The 25,925-nt window shown below is 38.2% G+C and overlaps 1 protein-coding gene across 2 annotated transcripts in view; it reads left to right on the top strand.

Annotated features, from left to right (window-relative positions):
* Window positions 1-25,925, top strand: part of ankib1b (ankyrin repeat and IBR domain containing 1b) — a 37,181-nt gene that overhangs the window by 6,910 nt on the left and 4,346 nt on the right. For both annotated transcript variants that reach the window (XM_081389183.1, XM_081389182.1), the window contains exons 2-18: window positions 388-652; window positions 1,841-2,141; window positions 6,687-6,869; window positions 7,058-7,175; window positions 12,615-12,823; window positions 14,098-14,186; window positions 14,303-14,447; window positions 17,476-17,642; window positions 19,044-19,132; window positions 19,258-19,388; window positions 20,423-20,557; window positions 20,773-20,859; window positions 21,307-21,373; window positions 21,591-21,736; window positions 21,825-22,003; window positions 23,892-23,943; window positions 25,545-25,656. In XM_081389183.1, the coding sequence (XP_081245309.1) occupies window positions 465-652; window positions 1,841-2,141; window positions 6,687-6,869; window positions 7,058-7,175; window positions 12,615-12,823; window positions 14,098-14,186; window positions 14,303-14,447; window positions 17,476-17,642; window positions 19,044-19,132; window positions 19,258-19,388; window positions 20,423-20,557; window positions 20,773-20,859; window positions 21,307-21,373; window positions 21,591-21,736; window positions 21,825-22,003; window positions 23,892-23,943; window positions 25,545-25,656 (2,398 nt within the window). In that variant the 5' untranslated portion in view covers window positions 388-464. The remainder of the gene's footprint in view (window positions 1-387; window positions 653-1,840; window positions 2,142-6,686; window positions 6,870-7,057; window positions 7,176-12,614; window positions 12,824-14,097; window positions 14,187-14,302; window positions 14,448-17,475; window positions 17,643-19,043; window positions 19,133-19,257; window positions 19,389-20,422; window positions 20,558-20,772; window positions 20,860-21,306; window positions 21,374-21,590; window positions 21,737-21,824; window positions 22,004-23,891; window positions 23,944-25,544; window positions 25,657-25,925) is intronic.

The following is a 25,925-nucleotide window of genomic DNA, read 5'->3' as shown; positions in this document are numbered from 1 at the left end:
CATTGGAATCTTTGCAATTGTGGGAGTGAGTCTTGTTCCATTCACACACAGAATAATAATTCAGGGGATTCACTCCTGTATTTAAATGCAGTTGTCACTCCTGAAACTCTACAGTGTGTAATTGGCCTATATCAGGGTTGTTCAATGTTGCTCCTGGGGGGGCACTGTCCTGTAGAGTTTAGCTCCAACCTCAATTAAACACACCTGAACCAGCTAATCAAGCTCTTACTTAAAACATCCAGGCAGGTGTGTTGAGGCAAGTTGGAACTAAACTCTGCAGGACAGTGGCCCTCCAGGACCGAGTTTGGCCTATATGATGTAGCCAATGCCTATCTGATGAAGTTCTCCGTACATTGGACACAATGTTTGCTTTATTCTTGTTCCCAGGAAGCACACCATGTCTGCTATCTGTGGGCCCACAGGCTGAAGAGGTCTGATCGTTCTGGAGAGCTGGGAAGCGAGAGATGGGGAACACGGCCACCAAGTTCCGTAAGGCACTGATCAATGGCGATGAGGTTCTGGCCTATCAGCTCTACGAGGGCAACCCTCAGTTCAAAGAGTCACTAGACCCCAACACCTCATATGGGGAACCGTACCAACACAACACCCCGCTCCATTATGCTGCCAGACATGCCATGACACGCATACTCAGGTAAGACATAGTTTCTCCAGGAATATTTAGCATTTGGGCATTCTGCTTTGTTTTTATTTATCTCTAACAATCATTATGGGTCAATGGCACTGTTTTGGCATCTATTAGGCCTAATGTATTATTTTGTAAAAAATTTCATTAATTTATTAAAGTACATTTCATCAGTGACTTGAATACACCTTTTCTTTGATGAGCATATTTTCAATTTCTGAATTAAAATTAATATTGATATTTTTTGGGGGGCATAAAATAAAATGCCAAATACAAGTCATGTGGTCTAACCAACATGAAAACATTTTACAATAAATAATACTATAAATAATCATGAAAACCCAAATGACTGTGTGTCAAGGTCAATATGTGTTTTAAAATATCTCATAATTTGACCTTTTTATGACAAACTAAGGTCGGTTCTGGTTGTAAATTTCGTAAAATGTCATGTGGTGCAACAACTCAAAAATATAATGATATTTATGAATTAATAATCCATATTTGTTATATATTTCAAGTAAAAAAAAACATGATTAAGACTCAGATTTATTCAAAGTGACAGGAAAATAAATATGATATTACTTTTGGATGGTTACACCTCTTGACATGAATACAGAGGGAACAATTTGAAGAATTAAGCATCTTTTAAACCTTTCCATCATTGTGGACTCTCCTATATGTCATTGACCCGCATAACAATTGAATCTGACACTCGTAGGCCATCTGTCAGGCTCTAGGCGTGATTTTATAAAGGATGATTTGTTCTTAAATGCTTTCATACTGTTAGAAGTACTCAAGTCATGTACAATCAATTTATGCTGTTTTTCCTGTCCAGTTTGAAATGCTTTGGCCTAAAAAGTGAGGAACCTTAGGTGCCAAGCTTTGAAAGTTATTTTAAGGCAAACCAGCTGTTTCAACTACAAATGTGCTGAAGATTCTGGGTCTGAATCAGCAGGCCAGTGTTGCTCAATTTATAATTTTTGGAAAGAGATTTGGAAAGCTATATGTTCTATCTGGGGGTGGTGTGATGTCAAAATAAGCATCAGCCTATTGTATCGTCAGAATTTTAATATCGATATATCCCCAAAATCTGTTCCTTCAGCGGAACTAATGATTACTAATTTATTTTGCAATATTTAGCCTAAGTGCTTTAGTTTTTACCATTTATTTGTGACTCATCATGCCATCTTTTCACAGGTCGTTCCTCTTCAGCAAGGATGGGAACCCCAACAAACGTAACGTGCACAATGAGTCTGCACTGCATGTGTTGTGCATGGGGCCGCATATCCTGCTATCTGAAGGGGCGCTGCAGCCGCGACTGGCCCGGCCCTATGAAGATGAACGCAGGCGGGCTGAGTGCCTCCAGATGATCCTAAAGTGGACTGGTGCCAAACTGGACCGTGGTGAATATGAGAGTGCAGACGCTAGTGCCACTGATAACAAAAAGAACACACCATTACACTATGCCGCTGCCTCAGGGATGAAGACATGTGTGGAGGTATGTAAAACACATTGTAGCCTAGGTGCTTGTATTTGTCAAAATGTGCATGTGCACTGACTAGTGTTGTCAAAAATATTGATATTTCGATAAATATCGATACTGAAATATCTGAACGATACCAATACTAATGTCCCGAAGTATCGATACTCCCATACTAGCCGAGCTGTCACTTTAACTTCTCTCCAAAGGGGCATTGACAAACACCACACGTGACCGCACTCGTCTCATTCGCTCTGTTTAAATAGCAAAAGTGAAGTGAATGTACATTTCATTTTGCTGAGCAGGTTGCATAGTATTTGGTGTTCTCTGTACCTATTGTACTGTGTATTGTTCATAATAAAGTTCGTAAAAAAAAAAAAAAGAAAAAAAAAGTGAAGTGAATGGAAAGATAGCGAGTGCGGCGCCCTCGCGACCGCCTTTGGTTGATAAAGAACACCGCGAGCGGGCATGTCGGAGAATAGCGCGGACACGCGTTAAAAACGCACTGTGAGCGGGCATGTCGGAGAATAGCGCGGACACGCGCTACACACCGCGAGCTGGCATTTCGGAGAATAGCGCGGACACGCGCTTCACACTGAGCGGGCTGCGGGCACCCAAAAGATTGTTTGGCTATCAATATCATTTTTTTAAATTCTGAAAACAGACTTAATTAATCGAACAAGCTCCAGGGGGACCATTTAGCAGCATGTACCTGTATGCTACTCACCATCAATGGGTCACCTCTTTCTGAATTCCCCTATAACTAACTGTAACTCCCCTGTAACTTCTCATTTTAACTTTTCTGAAACATTAACCAAGATGGCCTAGTATTGTTGTTATAAGTGTGTTGCCTCGTTTTTCCACTGTAATTCTTAAAGTTAATATAATCTGACTGAGGAATCTTAGAAGTAAATATTTTAACTGTGGTCAAATGTAAATTAACTTGTGCCTATTTAACTTTATTCAAAGAAAATATGATTTAATTCTGCAATTTGCCTTCATTAGCGATTACTGAGCTAGACAATGTCAATGGCATCACTGAATTCAATAATGAAATGCCTTTAACTGAAAATTGAATGTTTAATCTTATTATACATACTTATTATTATACATTACTGACACTCTATCCTCCAATTTGATAGTGTTAAGTGCTTTGACACAATCTTTATTGTTAAAAGCACTATATAGGCTAAATAAAGGTAACTTGACTTGACTTCATGTCGATCCAGTGAGCATTGTTTTCGCATGTTATGCACGCACGTTTGTGTTTAAATCTATTCATCAAATAATAACGTTAATGTATTAACCAGCATTTATGACCGATAAACAATGCATTTGTTACAGTATATTTTAATCTTTGATAACAGTAGGTAATAAAAATACAACAGCTCATATAGCTCTGGTCCAAAGAAAAAATATTAACAGATAGAACTCAGGACATTTTTGTAAAATATACCTCATTGTCATGTTCTAGACTTGTTATATTCAGCTTTAAATAAAAAAAAAAAATACCCCCTTAATATTGTGGCAGTTTTTCTCCGTGGTATCGAAAATGGTATCGAATATCGATATTTTTTAAGGTATCGTATCGAAGTTAGAAATTCTAGTATCGTGACAACACTAGCACTGACACTGTTTTTCTGACCCAAATCATGTATAGTGAACACTATATAGAGAATAGGGAATAGTCTTTGCACACAGCACTTGTCTACACTGAAACAGGTATAGCATAATACTAAGGGTACGTTTACATGACAACAATGTACTAAAAACATTTTTCCTTTGCTTTTTTTACAATAAGCTTCAATAAGGTTAATGTTAGTTACAGTGGAGAAAATTATTATTCGATCCCCTGCTGATTTTGTAAGTATGCCTACTTAAAAATAAATGAAGGGTCAATCATTTTTATGGTAGGTTTATTTGTATGGATAGAGACAGAAAATCAACCAGAAAAAAACACATTATGTAAAGGTTATAAATTGATTTATATTTCAGTGAGTGAAATAAGTATTTGATCCCCAAGCAAAACATGCTTTAGTACTTGGTGGAGAAACATTTGTTGGCAATCACAGAGGTAAGACATTTCTTGTAGTTGGTCACCAGGTTTGCACACATCTCAGGGGGGATTTTGGTCCATTCCTGTTTACAAATCCTCTCTAAATCCTTAAGGTTTCTTGGCTGTTGCTTGGCCATTCGAAGTTTCAGCTCCCTCCACAGATTTTCAATAGGATTAAGGTCTAGAGACTGGCTAGGCCACTCCAAGACCTTAATGTGCTTCTTCTTGAGCCACTCCTTTGTTGCCTGGGCGGTATGTTTTGGGTCATTCTCATGCTGGAAGACCCATCCATGACCCATCTTCAGTGTTCTGGCTGAAGGATGGAGTTTCTCGTCCAAGATTTGACGGTACATGGCCCCGTCCATTGGCCCCTCAGTACGGTGAAATCGTCCTGTACCCTTAGCAGAGAAACAGCCCCTGAGCGTAATGTTTCCACCTCCGTGCTTGACTGTAGGGATGGTGTTCTTGGGGTCATAGTCAGTATTTCTCTTCCTCCAAACACAGCGAGTTGAGTTGATGCTAAATGCTCAGTTTTGGTCTCATCTGACCTCAGCACTTTCTCCCAAGCCTTCTCTGAATCATTAGATGTTTATTGGCAAACTTTAGACAGGCTTCTGACTTCTTGAGCGGTGGGACCTTGCGGGTGCTGCAGGATTCCAATACATTCCCGGCTCAGTGTGTTACCAATAGTTTGCTTGGTGACTGTGGTCCCAACTGCCTTGAGATCATTTACAAGCTCCTCCAGTGTAGTTCTGGGCTGATCCCTCACCTTTCTCATTATCATCTGTACCTCATGAGGCGAGATCTTGCGTGGAGCTACAGACCGAGGGAGATTGATTTTTCAATTTGTATTTCTTCCTTTTTTGAATAATCACACCAACAAAAGTCTCCTTCTCACCAAGCTTCTTGCTGATGGTCTTGTAGCACATTCCAGCCTTGTGCAGGTCTACAATCTTGTCCCTGATGTTTGACAGCTCTTTGGTCTTGCCCATGGTGGTGGAGAGGTTGGAATGGAAGATACAGATTCTGTGGACAGGTGTCTTTTATACACACAACGAGCTGGCATTAGGAGTACTTTCTTAAAGTGACGGGACTAATCTGTGTCTTACATGGGCACATAACCAATCTGTGGGAGGCAGAATTCTTGCTGGTTGGTAGGTGATCAAATACTTATTTCACTCGATCAAATGCTAATCAATTTATAACCTTTATATAATGTGTTTTTTTCTGGATTTTTTGGTTGATATTCTGTCTCTATCCGTTAAAATAAACCTACCATAACAATTATAGACCCTTCATTTCTTTGTAAATGGGCAAACTTACAAAATCATCAGGGGATCAAATAATTATTTTCTCCACTGTAATGCATTAGGTATCAAGCTAACATTGAACATCACTTTTTTTTTTTAAAGCTAATGTTAAATAATAAATATAAAATTTTTCATTGTTAATTCATGTTGATAACAGATTAACTAATGTTAACTAATTTGTACTACTTGAAATGTTAAAATGTATTAATACATATTGAAATTTAGATTAAAATTAGATTAAAGGACCTATAATGCACTTTTTCAAAGATTTGATTTTGTATTTGGGGTCTACTAGAAAAGGTTTTCATGCTTGACTTTTCAAAAAACGCATTATTCTTCACTTATACTACGGGGCTGTTGAAGGCTTGAAACTGATTGGTTGACGAATGTTCTAAGGTGTGCAATTATTTCAGGGAAACGCATGGGTTAAGTAATTTCAGGCAGATCTTGACTGCATTACATTTCCATATCACTTCCCAAATGATTTTAGTAATTTCAAAGGTCCTTACAGCCTACAACAGCAAAAAAAAAAAAAAAAGAAAAACACAATGACACTGACCGAGCAAATAAATATAGTAGACCATAGGATAAAAACGACAAATTATTTCCATGTTTTTTGCCACAAAATAGTTTTATTATGTATGGAAAGCACATAATTCTCTTTCTAATGCTCTCTCTCCCTCTCAAACACACTCATACAGTATGGACACACACTTGCACAGATACGTGTCGTCAGCGCTGCTCTAAAGATTTTATCTGTAAAATAATTTAACAACTTAAAAGCTACATTAATTTCTCACTAGCGAGATCATAACTGCCCTGTTCTTGGAGCAGATAAACTTACAGTTTCGCTATTACTGACGCTGCTGCCGAATACTGTTGAGAGAGACTTCACTTGCGCTCTCTCTCTCTCTCTCTCTCTCTCTCTCTCTCTCTCTCTCTCTCTCTCTCTCTCTCTCTCTCTCTCTCTCTCTCTCTCTCTCTCTCTCTCTCTCTCTCTCTCTCTCTCTCTCTCTCTCTCTCTCTCTCTCTCTCTCTCTCTCTCTCTCTCTCTCTCTCTCTCTCTCTCTCTCTCTCTCTCGTTGATCTTCATGCATTACATTTACAGTATGTTTTCATAGTTCAATGAAAACTCATTTCAAAAGTGAACATATGAACTGTATATTAACAGTATTTCCCTCTCGAACCCCTCTGCAGTTTCTGGTGAAGCGTGGTGGAGACCTGTTTGCGGAGAATGAGAACAAGGAGACCCCATGTGACTGTGCAGAAAGGCAGCATCATAAGGAGCTTGCGCTCAGTCTGGAGTCTCAGATGGTCTTCTCCACTGACCCCCATGCCGAGGATATCGAGGCAGAGTATGCAGCCTTAGACCGCAGGGAGGTAAGCTCTCCAAATAAACTCTGGAATTTCTGGACATTAACATTGGCCTCAAGCCCTGATGTCCAGATGTGACAGATTTTAACCTGCATTTTTTTAGAACAATAAAAATATAAGAGTTTATTGCAGATGGCTAAATACTAATTTCGCTGTGACTGAATGATTAACACGTAACTCTGTCTGTTTTTAAGTTTTATGAAGGTTTGAGAGTGCAAGATCTCAGAAGACTGAAGGACATGCTGATAGTGGAGACGGCCGACATGCTGCAAGCTCCTCTCTTCACCGCAGAGGCTCTTCTTCGGGCTCACGGTACGATTGTGTCACAAGATATTTTGACTCCATTCGCAGGCCCAAATTTAATTGTTATGTGTTGAACTACATATTGATAGTTGACAACTGGGTTTTTCTGAGGGCAACCCTTTACAATGCAAGTTAACATATCAAATTTCAAGATAGGTGCCTAAAAATGCCTTTGGTTAGCCAATGGCTAGTAAATTGTATGATTTCACTTGATTGTAAGAGGTAAAAAACTAAGTTTAGTTCAGATATAATTTCATTGCCTTCTGAGCTTTATGTACCGTCGATTGGCCGATGCCCTCTGTCGCTTTCTCTCACACATGGCACTCACTGTGAGAGAAAGAGAGAGGCTTACACATGCCATGTAAAGAGAATTGAAAGTTGATCATTTGCGCGTGTTTTTAAGTCTTGGCAATTTTATTTTTTATTTTTTAGAACTCAAAAACAACTTCCATTCATTGACAGAATATATTAACAGTATATTCAAAACAAACTGTTAGGGGTTAACAGATTAGGACCCAAGGACCAGATGTTTGAAAGAAGACCCGGAGTCAGAATTATAAAAAATTGAAGAAAAGTTTTACTGAAGATAGTTTGCAGTTTCATCAGCAGAAGTCAGCTTCAAGACTTACACAGGAGTTCTTAGGCCGCCCCACTTACAGTTACAAAGATCACAGCAGTTATACCATTTCCAAGGTCTAAGCTACGTCATTGCTTACAGGTTGAATGATTCTGATTGGCTAAGAAATTGATAAACATAGTAATTTTCCACACATATACAGATAGACTGAAGCATATCTCCATCGATTAGGCAGCTGAAACTCGGACCCTGAATTTAGTTACGTCGTGACCACCTTCCAGTTCTCACATTTGGGTTGCTGGCTGCCAGCATGTCCCGAACAACAACTCAAGTCAATCTCCAATAATGCCAGTGGTTCCTTAACCTGTAAGCAAGAAGATTAAGGGACCATTTCTCAGTTAAAGCCTTACTTTCCAGTTAGACTAAAATGTAGCACTTCTTGAGAGAAAGAACACATTATCTTGATGTTTTGAGAAGAGACTCTTGTTCATAGTTAGAGCCTAGCCAAATCCAACCTTGGAAAAGCTGTGTGCCGGTGTGTGTGTTAAACTATTTGCTTCAATGACCCCTATGTGTTTTAACATGTTGAAGACCTTTCTCAAACACAAAACATGTCCCTATTTCATTTCTGGAAGCCGGGCTAAATAAGCAAGCACTGTTACTGCATTCATATATTAAATACTGACATTAAAGAATACATGAAAAGAACATTTCAGTAATCACACTGGTAACTTCTATAACAAAGTAAAATCTCCAGAGAAGTTATTCAACTCATTTGATATTTAGAAGGAAAAATATTGATTAATACCTTGATTATAATCACTCATTACATATACATTGAAGCAGCAGTGGATTCCAATCCACCCTCTTCTAAACATACAAGAAAAAAAAAGAAAAAAAAAGGAGTATAATCTTCCATTGCAAATTATTAGCTCACATTATGAATAAACAAAGTGCTCATCAGTAAAATCCAAACAACAAAGTCTTGCCAATTTAAACATTCAAGCGCAAGGAGACGTGAAAGAGAACTCAATTTGGCACCCGCTTGCTATGAGAAGTTTTGTGTGGGCACACATTTGAAGCGCGTGCCCAGAAAGCCACAGAAGAAAATGAATAGTTGAATAAAGTTTTTTTTTTTTTTTTTTTTTTTTCGCACAAAAAGTATTCTCGTCGCTTGATAAACTTAAGGTTGAGCCACTGTAGTCACTTGGACAATTTTAACAATGTCTTTACTAACTTTTCTGGGCTGGCAGATATCAATTACCTAGCAGCCTATGAAGGAGTGAGCCAGCTCTCAGATTTCATCAAAAATATCTTAATTTGTGTTCCGACGATGAACGAAAGTCTTACAGGGTTGGAACAACATGAGGGTGAGTCATTACTGACAGAATTTTCTTTTTTGGGTGAACTAACCCTTTAAGCATTTTTTTTAAATCTTTTCGATCAAAACCCACTTGACTAAAAACTGATGGGCCATGTAATTTGGTTTGAATGGATACAGTGCTTCTTACTTTTATGTATATGATGCTTCTGTCTATTATTTAACTAACAAACATGCAAGGGGCGAGAAATTTGTAGAACTTTGTGTTGGTTGGCCGTTTGAATTCTGTGTAAATATGTAGGCATATATTCAGTGCTGGTCTACTTATTAGGTTCATTCTGATGCTATCCTTCCAGTTCCTAACTCATGAAAAATATTGCTTCATGTGCATTTGAAACCGGTATGGTATTGTGCCTGGAGAAGTTTAATAAACTATTTGGTATTTTGCTTTACAGCAAATCTAGAAAGCATTTGTAATTTCAGAGCAGATTCTTTCTCCTTAATTTTACAAGAGCACTCATGTTTCGGGCTGCTAAACTCTCTGGCACAAGACTCATAATTGGATCAGTGCTTTCTTTAATAATCTCCAATTATGTGAGCAGGCTGTCTAGCAGGCCTTGTTCCAGATGACTAGAACCCATGGGAGAAAAGGGCAGAGCTCTGATTCGTGTGCGCTGCTATTATTGCCACAGCCTCTCTTGAGACCACCAGCTGAGGCTCAAATATGCAGTCTCCCCTTCTTTTAATCTTAAACCCAAATTCACAGTTTTGACTCCTAAAACTATGATACTAAACACAGTAGAGTACAAACAGTTGGGCTTGCCGATGTAATGCATTTTGAGGATTTTCATTTGGGAAAACCTTGCTTCTTTCTTTGGAAGTAAATTTTATTTGGTTGTAATTATTTGTTTAGCCTTGGTCGATGGACTGTTATCTGTCTTTTGCTGTCTGGACTGTCTCCAAGATTTCCACTGAGAAGTGGCATTTCTTATCTATTCTTACCCTAGTGCTCTTCATTGATGCTGACCGATAAGTTCATTCAAAGATATCAAAGTATATGTCCTTTTTTATATGTCACCACTGTCCCATTGTGTAGCCTTGAACAAGAGGAACCTTTGTTCTGTTAGCAGAAAACTGGAGCTTGGAGCTAGTTTTTTTTTTTTTTTTTTTTTTTAAAGAATGTAATGTCTTTTTGGACTTATTATGGATTGAATGTCTTGACATGCGTTTTAATAGCTTTTTTTTTTAATTGTCTTATTCTTAGTCCTGTGTCAAATGCCTGTTTTACTTGTTGTTGTTGTTTTTTTAATCAAGTTTTAGATGACTATCCCCTGGTTTCACAGACCAGGTTTAAACCTAGTCCCAGACAAAAATGCATGTTTGAGCTGTTTTAACTGAAAGCAACTTGTACTGACATATCTTAAAATATGTCAGTGCCATTGTTTTGTCTCATGATGCACATTTTGTAAGGCACGTTTAAAAGAGCTACTTAAATTGTCCTAATTGAGCTAAGATCTAATCCTGGCTTAATCTAAACCCTTTCTGTGAAACCAGGCCTAAAAGTCTGGGTATTTTAGTCTAGTTTTAGTCAATGAAAACTTTAGTCATGCTACACAAGTTAAACTGATAACAACTAGTTTGCTACAAATTGTTTACTGATCATTTTTACATTTCTTTTTTTATTCCATCAGAATTATTGCACTTTCACTTACAAGCACAAATCAAGACAACATCAACTCATAAGATTGATATATTTTACTTATATACTCATCAAGTTTCCTGGTTTATAATATTATCATATAAATTAACACTCTCTAAATTATGAAAACTGGTGAAACCTCTCTCAAAAAACTAAAACAGTGAATTTCCTAATAGTAATCCCAAATTACGTTAATAGTAATCCCAAATTACGTTAATGTTTTTCAATTAAAACAACAGCAAAAATGAATTTGTTATCATGCAGAGATTTCGTAAGCAGCTTTAGGCCTATTCCATTACCAGAATTGCAAACAATATGGTTGAGATCATCACTAAGAAGTTTTGATTGCAGGTTTAGTCGCAGCAGTGGCCAGTTTTTTGCAGTTTTGTTTGAGCAGAATATATAATGCTTTTTTGCAGCCCTGAGAGAACGCATGCTCATGGGTGCTAGGTTGCGAAGATTAAAGGGATAGTTCACTTTGAAATTAAATTTTGGTATGTTTTAGCTTACCTCAAGGGCATCCAAGATGTAGGTGTCTTTTTTTCCGCAGTAGTTTCAATTTAGATATTTTTAGGTCAAATCGTTCTTGTCTGTCAGTCATATAATGCAGGTCTATGGTCACTGTCTCAAAGAGCATGCACAGAGTCCAAATTAAAACAATTCCCCGTCGTCCAAATTAAACAATTCCCCATCGTAAGTACACATTGATGGCCTAAGACACGAAACGAGCGGTTTGTGTGAGAAAACTAACAGTATTTATATCGTTGTTACCTCTTGAACACAGCCGCGTCCAAGTGATCTGAGGGCGCGGGCGGGTATAGATATATACACTATATGTCGCCTTGGCTACTGCAGTTCATTGGAACGAAACCGTAGGCAAGGCGACATCTAGTGTATATATCTATACCCGCCCGCGCCCTCAGATCACTTGGACGTGGTTGTGTTCAAGAGGTAACAATGATAAATACTGTTCGTTTTCTCACACAAACCGCTCGTTTCGTGTCTTAGGCCATCAATGTGTACTTACGATGGGGAATTGTTTAATTTGGACTCTGTGCATGCTCTTTGAGACAGTGACCATAGACCTGCATCAAATGACTGAGAGACAAGAACGGTTTGACCTAAAAATATCAAAATTGAAACTACTGCGGAAAAAAAGACACCTACATCTTGGATGCCCTTGAAGTAAGCTAAAACATACCAAAATTTAATTTCAAAGTGAACTATCCCTTTAAGTAAAACACCAGGCAGAAAATGTATTCTTTTAAGACAAAAGCTCTAGTTTGCTGACATCTGGAAACCCCAAGCATTAAAGCTCATGGAGGCTTGTTAAAAACAGTCTTTAATATTTGTTTCTACTCTTTAAAAAAAATATATATATACAGATATTTTGCTTTTGTCTTATGTTTTTGTCTTTCATTAACGCATGTTGGTATAGTCACAGTTAGTGTTTAATGATGGTGGTGTTGTCTCGTTTTGGTCATGGAAAAAAAATGGTCAATTAACATTTTTCACTGTAGTTTTCTTTAACAAGATTAACTAGCTAGTAGCATGCTTCACCTCCTTTTTGTTCCTTGTATGTGGGAGTATACCAACCATGACTGGCAGGTTTAATTGGATTACAATCAAGTTTTCTCATATCCAGTGGGAAAACAACCTACTAAACATCTGGGTATTTTTGTTGTTCCCACTCAGAGGAACAGCCTTGTTGAAACGGTTTCATTATTTGTAAATTCCAGCTAATTCAAAACATTTGAAATGTGAAAATGTATATTTTTTAGAATTGGTGTGAAACTTCCAATTGTTGTTTTTTGCCAAGCACACTGACCCAAGTATCCCTTTGAAATTTAGATTGGGACAGGGAGAAACTCCTGGAAGCTTGGATGTCTAATGCTGAAGACTGCTGCCAGCGCTCAGGTGTTCAGATGCCCACTCCCCCGCCTAGAGGTTACAACACCTGGGACACCCTGCCTTCACCCCGTACGCCTCGCACCACCCGCTCATCCATCACCTCTCCGGACGAGATCAGCCTGACCCCTGCTGACGATGATCGCTCCCTGGTGAGGGATCAGATTTGGTTCTCTATTAGTAATATTTGTAGTTAATTCTACAGCCTCTTCTGTGGAGATGATATGCAATAGTTTGTTTTTCATTTTTTTGCAGTTTGTGTAATAAAATGTAAATGATTCAGTGATCGATTTGAGTGGTGTAGCAATGGGGTTAGATTGGGGCTACTAAAAGTTTGTAGGCTCAAATCCCATAAACTGAATCAATGAATTGCTACCATTGTTACCTTTAAAAAAAATAAAAAATCAGTATTCAGTATTCCTCATTATGAATAAAAACAGTGAAATGCCAACTCAAAATATTACACAGACCTGCAATAATTAAATATGTTAAATGGCACAAATATACTTTATGTATTTAATCTCACTTCTGGCCGGTTGAGCATGTTGGTTAACTGGTTAGCTTTGTAAACCTGTGCACGAAAAGAAAAACGAAAGGGACAAAGCAAGCAAACGCTGAAGAAAAGTTGGCACACAAAGAAGGTGCTTATATATTTATCTACGTCTTTATATTCCAATATGCAAATATTTTCATTGCGGCATGGCCATATGTAGCCCAATTAATATAAGTGAAGACAAACTGATCAGCATGATTCATATTCATAATGGTAAGCAAGCGCTGCTTTATTTACAGTTTGTATATTCACATTCCTAGTTCACGTCCCTTTTTGAATGAACGTACATGCTATTTGGCCGTCGGCTGTAGTTTTATAAGTGTGTTCAAGCACAACGTTTTTTTGCCCAGACACAGCTGACGTGAGCTGTCACAACCGTTGGCTTTCATCGCTGCTAGTTCTTTTACCTAGATTTGGTGTGTACCAGCCTTAAAATGACAAAATAGTAAAAAAGTAAGCTTTTCTTACACTCACTTACCAGCATATCACCCAGGATTATCTATATTTTTCAGAAGACCTTTAAAATGCTTTGTGAAGTGAGCTTGGTTCATAAGTGAACAATCAGTTCTTTCACATATCAATAAAGAAGACATTGTAGTCTAAAAACGGGTTCCTTTCAGTGCATTATCACCACTTTCACAAAGCCAGTGAAAGCCTACACCAGAAATTAACTTGATATTCATTGAATAGGTATGAAGAGTTTGGCTAAATTTCTTGAATAGTGCAGTTTGTCATGAGCTGAATCGGCTAAATGTGATTTCATCAACCTTTTATTATTCTGATCCATTTTATACTGTTTCATCTATGTATAATGTATTTTTACATAGATGTAAATTTTGCTCTTACTAAGGTTGTTTTGTTCTCCGCTGTTAGTGCGGTATTTGTATGTGTGCAGCCTCCATGTTTGAGGAGCCTGTTGATATCCCATGTGGTCACGAGTTCTGCAGAGCATGCTGGGAAAGGTGAGCGTTTTCCTTATTAGAGCCTTTCAGCATTTTAGTCACATTACAGTCACTGTCAGTTCTCACTGCTGCTCTATTATCATGTAACAGTCATACAAGTATGTTGTCCTTGACAGTTTTCTGAATCTGAAGATCCAGGAGGGGGAGGCCCATAATATTTTCTGCCCAGCCTATGACTGCTTCCAGCTGGTTCCTGTCGAGGTCATTGAGAGCATTGTGTCCAGAGAGATGGACAAACGTTATCTGCAGTTTGACATCAAGGTATAATTACATGATCAGCTGCACATTAGTCTGAATTATGTGGATAGATGTCATTGTAATTGTATTATTTTGTGAAATCGTGAGTTAAACATGAGGATAAATTTAAGAAAAACAGCAGTCAGTCAGCATTCGGCCGGAGTTTTGATTTAAACCCTGTGATTCTGCCTTCATAGCTGGTTTTCCAGTCACACAGAGCAGTTCTCAGTGGAGTTTTACGGTTAAATGTCATTGTGAAGTCAGTTCGGAACGGTGGAACATTGAAATGGAAGCTGAGAGGATTGAAGTAACTGTAACAATGGCAGCTCTCATCTGAAAATGTCTCATGACACTTCTCTCGCTGGGGAGTCCCAAGCCTTTCATTATGTTGCCATGGTGATGTTGACTCTTCCACAGGGGTGTCTGCGCTCTTGCAGCCATTTTCAGGGTCAGAGTGTACTGACGGACTTCTGGAGCTGTGGGTAAAAATTAACTTGCATCCCGGCCTCATAACAAGACTCAGCAAATTAGTTGAACCTTAGAGGACAACATATTTTAGTATAGTTCTGTTCAATTAACAAAACTTTAAGGCAAATTCAGAAGATTGGGGTCAGTAAGATTTTTCTGAAAGAAAGTCAAACTTTGATTCAGCAAGGACACATTAAATTGATCAAAATTGATTGAAAAGCTGTTGCAAAAGAAGCAGCACAACTTTTTTTAACATTGATAATAATAATAAGGAAATGTTTCTTGAGAACCAAATCAGCATATTAGATTGATTTCTGAAGGATCATGTGACACTGAAGACTGAAGCTTTGACAATAAATATATTTAAAAATATATTCAAATAGAATAGAAAGAGTTATTTTAAATCGTAATAAAATTTCATATTCACAATATATTACTGTTTTTACTCAAATTAATGTAGCCTTGGTGAACATAAGAGACTTATGAAAAAAATAAAAAAATCTTACTGACCCCAATTTTTTTAAATGTTAGTGTAGTACATATATAAGGTTTCTTCAAGCATCTTGGAGACGTTCGCACAGTTCTTCTGGATTTAATTTGTCTCAGTTTTTTCTGTTTCTTCATGTAATCACAGACGGACTCGATGATGGTGAGATCAGATCATCTTGGCTGTTGTCAGATTCCTTGTGCATACAGAAATCTCACTGGATTATTACAATTAATGGCAAAAAGAAACATTAACATGCTTAAGACTTTTGCACAGTACTGTATATGTATTTAAAGTATAAAGTATTTAAGTAAGTCGAAAAATATTGAAAAATAAATATTGAACTTATATACGTATATATATACACACACTCACCTAAAGGATTATTAGGAACACCTGTTCAATTTCTCATTAATGCAATTATATAATCAACCAATCACATGGCAGTTGCGTCAATGCATTTAGGGGTGTGGTCCTGGTCAAGACAATCTCCTGAACTCCAAACTGAATGTCAGAATGGGTAAGAAAGGTGATTTAAGCAATTTTGAGCGTGGCATGGTTGCTGGTGCCAGACGGGCCGTTCTGAGTATTTCACAATCTGCTCAGTTACTGGGATTTTCACGCACAACTATTTCTAGGGTTTACAAAGAATGGTGTGAAAAGGGAAAAACATCCAGTATGCGGCAATCCTGTGGGCGAAAATGCCTTGTTGATGCTAGAGGTCAGAGGAGAATGGGCCAACTGATTCAAGCTGATAGAAGAGCAACTTTGACTGAAATAACCACTCGTTACAACCGAGGTATGCAGCAAAGCATTTGTGAAACCACAACACGCACAACCTTGAGGCGGATGGGCTACAACAACAGAAGACCCCACCGGGTACCACTCATCTCCACTACAAATAGGAAAGAGAGGCTACAATTTGCACGAGCTCACCAAAATTGGACAGTTGAAGACTGGAAAAATGTTGCCTGGTCTGATGAGTCTCGATTTCTGTTGAGACATTCAGATGGTAGAGTCAGAATTTGGCGTAAACAGAATGAGAACATGGATCCATCATGCCTTGTTACCACTGTGCAGCCTGGTGGTGGTGGTGTAATGGTGTGGGGGATGTTTTCTTGGCACACTTTAGGCCCCTTAGTGCCAATTGGGCATCGTTTAAATGCCACGGCCTACCTGAGCATTGTTTCTGACCATGTCCATCCCTTTATGACCACAATGTACCCATCCTCTGATGGCTACTTCCAGCAGGATAATGCACCATGTCACAAAGCTTGAATCATTTCAAATTGGTTTCTTGAACATGACAATGAGTTCACTGTACTAAAATGGCCCCCACAGTCACCAGATCTCAACCCAATAGAGCATCTTTGGGATGTGGTGGAACGGGAGCTTTGTGCCCTGGATGTGCATCCCACAAATCTCCATCAACTGCAAGATGCTCTCCTATCAATATGGGCCAACATTTCTAAAGAATGCTTTCAGCACTTTGTTGAATCAATGCCACGTAAAATTAAGGCAGTTCTGAAGGCGAAAAGGGGTCAAACACAGTATTAGTATGGTGTTCCTAATAATCATTTTGGTGAGTGTGTGTGTGTGTGTGTGTGTGTGTGTGTGTGTGTGTGTATATATATATATTAAAGATTTCTTTTTGGATTTATGCCACTGGGGTGGTAGAGAGAGGGGCGCGGAATCGGGAAAGGACCACAAGCCGGGACTTGAACTCTGGTTGCTCAAAGTGCAACCATGCTACATGTCGGAATTCTACCCATGAGGCCATCGCCTCCTACACATTTAAATTTATATTAATCTGAAGCCGTTTAGCTTGGATATTTTCAAAGTAACATTTTATAGATTTTATCTCATCTAGCTCTTTTTTTATCATAATTTAGCATATATTTATATATTATTGCTCATTATACAAAAATATTTGACTATTCAATGCTGCATTTGACCAATCGTAATCAGAGAATTGCAGAGAGCCACGTAATAAATAATTAAGGACATGTTTTATGTTTTAAATGACTCCTTTACTTGCTCTCTCCTCTGTTCTTCCTTGCTCATTCTTTTTACTTCTTTTTTCTGCTTCTCCATCAGGCATTTGTTGAGAATAATCCTGCCATCCGGTGGTGCCCGCGGGCTGGCTGTGATAGAGCAGTGCGATTGGCCGGGCAGGGACCAGGTGGCAGCACCTCTGACCCGCTCAGTTTTCCTCGCCTCCAGGCCCCTGCGGTGGACTGTGGAAAAGGCCATCTCTTCTGCTGGTCAGTGCCAGTCACTGATACAAATCTCTTAAGCCATAGTTCCAGAAGAGGGAATTTATGATTCTGAACAACTCCAGTTCACTAGAACATGATTTGAAGGGTTCATATTCAAGAATGCGTGTTTGTATTGTGGCGGAAGGAGCAAACGACAGACACAGTGTGAGTGGTGTCAGGTCTCGGAGAGGCATTTATTAAAGTAAATAAACATAAAATGTCCAAAAATGGGGGAAATAGTGTTAAAACAAAAGGGGATCTCGTATCCTCGTCGTGCCAGGGAATCGTGAAGGATGGATAGTGAAGAGATGGGATGGGTCCAGGTAAGGGGGCGATGTCTGGCGGTCACACGCGCTTCTCTCTATTTTGTCTGAGGCGATGCACTCGGCATCACGGCTTGTCCTCTCTAGGCCCCGACAACTGAGGGGAATAGCGGCCTGGCATCCTAGCCCGTCAGCGGCGTCACGCATGTTTCTCCATTCCGGACCATGGGTCCGGCGACTCACATATTGGAGGCGTGGGAATCCCTCTGTGCTCCCTCCTGGATCCACAAGGACACCAGTGAGCATGCACCGGGAAGAGACAGGTCTCTTAAGGAGAGGCGCGCTCTGCGTTTAACAGAGGCGGTTCACACGCCGCCAATTCTCCTCTTCAGCGACCTCCTCTCCAATCACACCCACTCCAGTCGGGAACCTGGCGAAGGGCGGCAAGTTTAGGGACGGGGTGGCGCTGATTACTAGGGAGAGGCAGTCGATCCGTCACAGTATGTATGTTCTGCTCGCAGTGATCTCTGCCGATGCAGCTGGCTGTGTTTCTCTTCCCCACAGCTCTGGTCCTTATGTCCCCAACACACAAACACATAGACACATACACACACCCACACAGTGGGCTTGTATCTCATCACTGCCTGTGCCAGATCTGAGCATTATATTTGAGTCAAAACACCCTCCTCCCTTTCTCATAAACAAACATTTCATCTGTCTGAATGAATATGGATTGAATCTAATATGGAAGAGCATTCCCTATGCTGTAGCTGTCATTTAAAGGCATTTGTGGTCAACGGTCTGCCAATGTTATTTAATAGCAGTGGTTCTCAACTTGTGGGTCACAGTTCTGTTCTGAGTGGGTCGTGGATGGCAGGAAAAAACAGTTCTAAATGTTTAACTAGAACAGTCTCCTGAAATTGGAGGATACTCCCCAGTTAAAGATCAAAAAATGTTACGTTACACCATGTTAATATGTTAGCAGTAGCATAGATTAATCTTTTGCTCATTTTTGACACCGGTTTATCCCTAAAAAGCCATTTGTCCAACAACTCAAATGCATTGAACAGAAATAAGATATTCACTAGAAATGGAATTTCCCTCATACTTGGGCCCGACATCATGCTGGTGTTTCTCTTCACAGGGAGTGCCAAGGAGAGGCCCATGAACCATGTGACTGCCAAACTTGGAAGATGTGGCTTCAGAAAGTCTCTGACATGAAACCAGAAGAATGTAAGCATGTTTTCCTGTATTGTTTGCAGTAACCACCCAGATACATTTTCTAAAGTGCTGTTCCTACCTGTCCAAAAATGGTTTTGGACCTGCAGCATCTTTATTTCTGTCTTTTTCCATTTCAGTGGCAGGTGTAAGTGAGGCGTATGAAGATGCTGCCAACTGCCTGTGGTTACTCACCAACTCCAAATCTTGTGCCAACTGCAAATCTCCCATTCAGAAGAATGAAGGCTGTAACCACATGCAATGTGCCAAGGTTATTTGCGTGATAATAATAGGATTTATTTATATACCAGGTTAAGTATGGGGCAGAGGTGTAGAATGCAGGCTTGAAAAGAGAGTTGGTGTGAAATCTGGAAGTGAACAAAGGGTCAAACATGATATCAAGGAATTTTAAAAAGGATTGTCAAAATCTTAAATCAGTATGGCCCACCTTGTTTTAATTCTGCTTTAAAAAAAATTATTCTCTGTGCCGCTGACCAAAATGTGTTGGGAGGGTGTGTATCAGAACAGGTAATAAAAAAAATAAAAAAAACCTCATCAGCAAAGCAGTTATAAGTAAGACCATGATGGCTTGTGATTTGACAAATAGAAAGTTTATAGATTATGAAAAGGAGAGGGCCAAGAACAGAACCTTGGGGGACACCTTGACTGGGGGGGTTATGTTTCTCAGTAGAGATGAAATATTATCTTCCAGTAGGAAGTAAACCAGTGGGGAATTGTGCAGACATGGCTGTGAGCCAAGAAAAGTGTAAATCAAGAAGACCAAAAGGGTGGAACTTTGGATGAAAGCCTGATTGGAAGGATTATTTGAAAGCGCTGAATGTAAGCTTTGCCGCTTATCATTATGGTCTTTCATTTTATATCATAATTGAATGTTGTTGTAAAAATTAAGATTTGTTTCTAAAAGTTCTGCCTCTGCAACAGCAGGTTGACGTTGAATCATTTTAAGAATAATAGATGAGGAAATCTTGATAAATCTCTTTGATTAAAGAACAAGAAATGCGTATATGTGCCGTAGGATGTAATGCTTTACTGTAAATTCAATCTTGATCATCCTGCAACAAGGTTACTAAACAGAGACTTTGCAAATACTAGCACTCCAAAAATAAAAAGTGAGAGAGATAGTCTCCTAGCAACACACATAATCCCTGCTGTCAGAATCCCACAACTTCTAGTGTGCCTCCTGCTAGACTGATAAATGCATTTGCTAGTGGCATAATGAAAGTTGACTAATGGTTTGTTTTAGCATAGGTGTTATTAATAAAGAATGTTTGTGTGTCTGTACAGTGCAAGTATGATTTCTGCTGGATCTGTCTGGAAGAATGGAAAAAACACAGTTCCTCTACAGGAGGATACTACCGTTGCACACGCTATGAGGTCATTCAGCAGGTGGAGGAGCAGTCTAAAGAGATGACTGTTGAGGTACACATTATTTACTCATGGTGCTCATGCCTTTTAAATTAGTTCTATACATTTAAAGTACCACACAGATGTAAAGGGCATTTATGGATTGTTTAAACATTATTAGATTAATAATAGAGCTTTTAATACTGAATAAAGAAAAGGATCTCACTAATGAGTATGCCTGCACTTTTACACACTCTTAAATATTATTATTGTTATTTTATTATTTGCAGGCAGAGAAGAAACACACCAACTTCCAGGAGTTGGATCGCTTCATGCACTATTACACACGCTTTAAGAACCACGAGCACAGCTACCAGGTAAAAGTCTACAAAGATCAGCCTGATTTTATGTACAATCTTTGACTAAACACAACTATGTCTGGTTCACAATGCAGCTTAGTCTGGCCAAGTACTGGAACTTGACTGGAATAGACCGTCTGACCGTTTTTGTTTTTACATGCTGTTTATCAGAAAAAGATTATACCTTAATAATAGACTGGTGTGAAACTGCTAGTTTTATCAACCCCAGTGCATTAATCATGACTTTTTCTTGGTGACTGGTTAAAGACCCTGTGTGTCCTTACTCGCAGATATTGCATAAAGACAGCCTATCAGCTTAGAGCTTGCCAGATCATGAAAGTTATTTTCCAGTTTTGTAGAATATGCGGTCAGTGAGCAGAGTTTTGGCAGTCTGTGGACTGACATTAGATGGTCTTTATTTTAAAATAGTGTATCTGTATTAATCTGTATTACCCTGTCCTACAGCTTGAAGAACGCCTGCTTAAGACGGCCAAAGACAAGATGGAACAACTGAGCAAAGTTCTGAGTGGAAGTAAGATGCAAAAGCACACTTGTATAATTTTAATAAATTATTTCCAAGCCATGTTAATGCATGGTCAACCTTGTGTCCTTTCCCTTTGTTATAATTTACAGACTGAAAGTACAGTGTAGAGAGTAAACTTCTACATTTAGCAGCAGTTGAAGTTTAATACTTGTAGACTTTTGAAATTATATTTTAACTCCTGTTTCGCATTACTGTGTTGTTGCAGGAGAAGGAGGCCCTCCAGACACTACTTTCATTGAAGATGCAGTGCACGAACTACTTAAAACTCGTCGTATTCTCAAGTGCTCTTACCCTTATGGGTTCTTTCTGGAGCCCAAAAGCACAAAGAAGGAAATATTTGAACTTATGCAGGTTAATAACACAGATGCTAGTCTTGGGATATTCTTAACGTGTGATTTCTGAGTTAGTGACAAAGCAGCACTCTTATTTTTCTTGTTAGACTGACTTGGAAATGGTGACTGAAGATCTTGCACAGAAAGTCAACCGGCCTTACCTCCGCACGCCTCGGCATAAGATAATCCGTGCCGCCTGCCTGGTGCAGCAAAAGAGGCAGGAGTTTCTGGCATCAGTGGCAAGAGGTGTGGCCCCCAATGATTCACCCGAAGCCCCTCGACGCAGGTAAGAGCCTCTTCCCCAATAATATACTTCTTCAAATAGTTTAAATAAAAACTGCATTTATAACAAAGAATGGCGAGATTTTAGAAAGGCTGCATTGCCTGCAATGGCTAAATAGCTTTTTGGCTGTTGGTTAAAATCCTGTCCGTGCAACACAAATCTATGCTTGTGGCCTAGGTGATGTCAGATGAAAAAAGGCAAGTCGTTTCAAGAAAGTTATTACTTGTCCAGGTCTATTAATTAATTTAATATATTTATATGTGTATGATTTTTGTAAAAAAAAAAAAAAAAATTCCAAAGTGTGGCTTCTTTTTGAAATGTAATATGTGTTTAATTTCTGAATAAAAAAATCTATCTATCTATCTATCTATCTATCTATCTATCTATCTATCTATCTATCTATCTATCTATCTATCTATCTATCTATCTCTCTATCTCTCTATCTCTCTATCTCTCTATCTCTCTCTCTCTCTCTCTCTATATATATACACACACACACACACACACACACACACACACACACACACACACACACACACACACACACACACACACACACACACACACACACACACACACACACACACACATATACACACATTCACATTTACACTTACACATCACACACACACACACATATATATATATATATATGTGTGTGTGTGTGATGTGTAAGTGTAAATGTGAATGTGTGTGTGTATATATATATATATATATATATGTATATATATATATATATATATATATATGTATATATGTATGTATATATATATATATATATATGTATGTATATATATATGTATATATACATGTATAATACATATGTATAATAATACAAATATAAAGCAGATAAGGCTATTTATTTATTTCTTTACATTTCCCCTTTTCTCCTTTCCCTGTGCAATGTTTTACTTGAATATGTTGGAGTGTTTAGAGTAGTCCAATAAATGATTACATTTATGAGATCAGTGATAATTTTTTTTAGATATATATTTCTTCTGTGGTACACACTATATACCATCTCAACATCAATGTCAAATCAGTTTTTAACTTTCAAATCAGTGGTTAAACCGAATGACTTTTTTGGTGACATTTTTTCCATCTTGTAAAAAATGACAAAAAACAGTGTTAATTGATTGTACAAACCACAAAATCTTATTGTTAACATCTATGTAAACTAAAAAATGGTTTCAAATATAGTTATATCTCCATTCTATTTTTTTTTACACTTTTAAAAACCTTATTCGTCAATGACCCACATATATATATATATATATATATATATATATATATGTGGGTCATTGACAAATAAGGTTTTTAAAAGTGTAAAAAAAAAATACACTTATACAATATACAATATACAAAAAAATTATATATATATATATATATATATATATATATATATATATATATATATATATATATATATATATATATATATATATATATGTATGTATATGTATAATCTTTTGTCCACCAAATGAATGCCATATGATGCAATCAGCATAGAGGACAAAAGCAAAATGGGAACTTTTGAAACTGTATTTAATAATAAAAAAAAATATATAATAATAATGAAGATGTGTATTTGCTGGTCATGCCACATTTGTAGTCTTTACATTTAAAAAAAAAAAACTCTATGAAACCAACATAAATACAGGGTACATTTCTAAGAACTTACCGTGTGTTTTAAACTAGATTTTTAAAAGACATGGCAAACTCATTTCTATGAAATGAAAGAAAATAGGGTCGATTTTGATTAAGTATTGTTTTTCAGCACTAGCATTGTATTTCCCAAGAGCTGCTTTTCCTTTGTAACAGAACTACACCTGCAGCCTAAAAATGTATAGGATCACATGGAACTTCATTCTTTTTTTGTTTGTGTCCACAGTTTTGCCGGTGGAACATGGGACTGGGAGTACTTGGGTTTCGCCTCTCCTGAGGTAACTGTTTTGTTTTGCTTGTTTTGAGACTTTGGCTATAGTTTGTGTAAGAGTGTCTTTGTTAAATGTATATTTGTGGCCAACTTAGTTTGTGAAGGGTGCCTGAGGTTTTGCCAGTGCACACCGGCCTATAGAACAAGTTGCAGCACTTGTTGCAAGCAGCAAGAAAGTCTTGTTGCAGCACTTGTGAATGTGTAAGACCTGTAATGTGCAGTTAAACAGTGTACCGCTATTTTGTTCTAATCTAAAGATCCAGAGGAATCATGCCTTTCTCGGGGGAATTGATCCGAGAGAGCACTGTCAGTATACAGGAAGCCATCCGCAGGTATTAAAGAATCCTCATTAGACCCCATCTCTGGAACGGCTGAACGAACCGTGGAATGGCACCTGTCATGTACACCCCATCACTTGTGTCATTGTCAACTTTTAGTTGGTTGCATGTTTTCTTTTTTTCTGTTCATACTCTATTGCCGCTGTTTATATATTTCAGACGATTGCTGTGCACTCCAGATTAAGAATTCCGATGCTGTTTTAACATCATCTGGAAACCGAGATCTTTTTCTTTTCTGTTCATATTTCCCGACATGGTCTTCTAAAAGATGCCTTTGGTCTTGTAACTTCAAAAGGCAGATTCCTGCTTTTTGCTTTGACTATGCCATGAATGGTCACGAGAAATGGGTTTTTGCAGACATTCCAAGGTGAACCAGGTCACCACTTCAGTCTGTATTGCTGGTTGCTGCTCTTCTTTTGAAATCATGTATGCAGGCTTGCAGTTTCATTTTGCTCTGGATTTATGGCTTGTAGAAAGAGGAATAATAGTGATGCACTTTATTCAACTTTTTATTATTGATGCTTGAGCGTTACCTCTCAGGAATGTTTTGTCCACATGTATGTTTTTTTTTTTTTTTTTTTTTTGAGTTTGCTACCGTTGTTGCATGCTTATTGCATTCAGCTTCAGTTTGGTTTAGATTTGTCAACCTATGGTGAAAATAAAGTTTTAAGAAGAACAGTATAGATCAGTTATGATCTGTGCACATATATATATATATACTCGAAATGCCATATCTTGTTGGTTTTGTAGTAAATTTCATTACAGACTGTCAGACTGTTTGAATATGTACGTGATTTGAGGAGCTTAAAGGATTAGTTATCCAAAAAATTCAAATCCTGGCATCATTTACTCTCCCTCATGTCATTCCAAACTTGTTTGTCTCATTAATTTCACAAAATACAGAAGGAGAAACCTTTAGTAATGCTGGTCACTCTTTTCATTTCAAATGATAGCTCTGTGTAATTTTTGCACATTATTAAAAATGGTCTTCACAGGTCTTGAACAACATGGTTAGTACTAATAACAGGATTTAAATTTTTGGTTGAACCATTCCTTTAAAAGGCTTTTTGACTTTACTCAAAAAGTTTATCTGTTATTGTGAAATGATAAAGCCAATAGCCCTGAACGCTGATGTCACACAACAGAATTCCTGTAGAGAGGTGTAGGGTTCTTCTGAAAGTCTGACTTGTATTCACAGGGTCCAGTGGGAATGCTGGTACACCTCATGATGCAGCTTTGAAATGGGGTTGTGTGCGGTTTTGTGTTACAGGAGTATGCCGAATTCCAGTACAGACGCAGACACAGGCAACGCAGGAGAGGAGACATGGCCAGCCTCCGCAGCAACACACCCGACCCTGATGACCCAGGCCACGGCACTTTAGGTACGTTTTGTGAACGTGTTCTCATTTTGGAGCCCATATTTGGTCCCACATATGTGCATTTGGTGCTCCATAGTCCAAGCAGCTGCAAGTACAGTTTCATAATTGTTTTGCTGTTCTTTCCACACTAAGCTCAGCAAAAAAGCACTGTTAATCTATTTATCACTTTCTTTTGCAATATTGGCTTTTATGAAGCAGCATAAATTCATGTAATGAATCTGTCAGGCCTGATGTTCTGCATATGATGACACTAATAACACTTTCTATACATT

The sequence above is a fragment of the Scardinius erythrophthalmus genome, assembly GCF_964197995.2.
Source record: "Scardinius erythrophthalmus genome assembly, chromosome: 16".
NCBI classification, from domain to species: domain Eukaryota; kingdom Metazoa; phylum Chordata; class Actinopteri; order Cypriniformes; family Leuciscidae; genus Scardinius; species Scardinius erythrophthalmus.
Note: the sequence above shows the minus strand (reverse complement) of the source record. Positions and strands in the feature narration are given on the sequence as shown.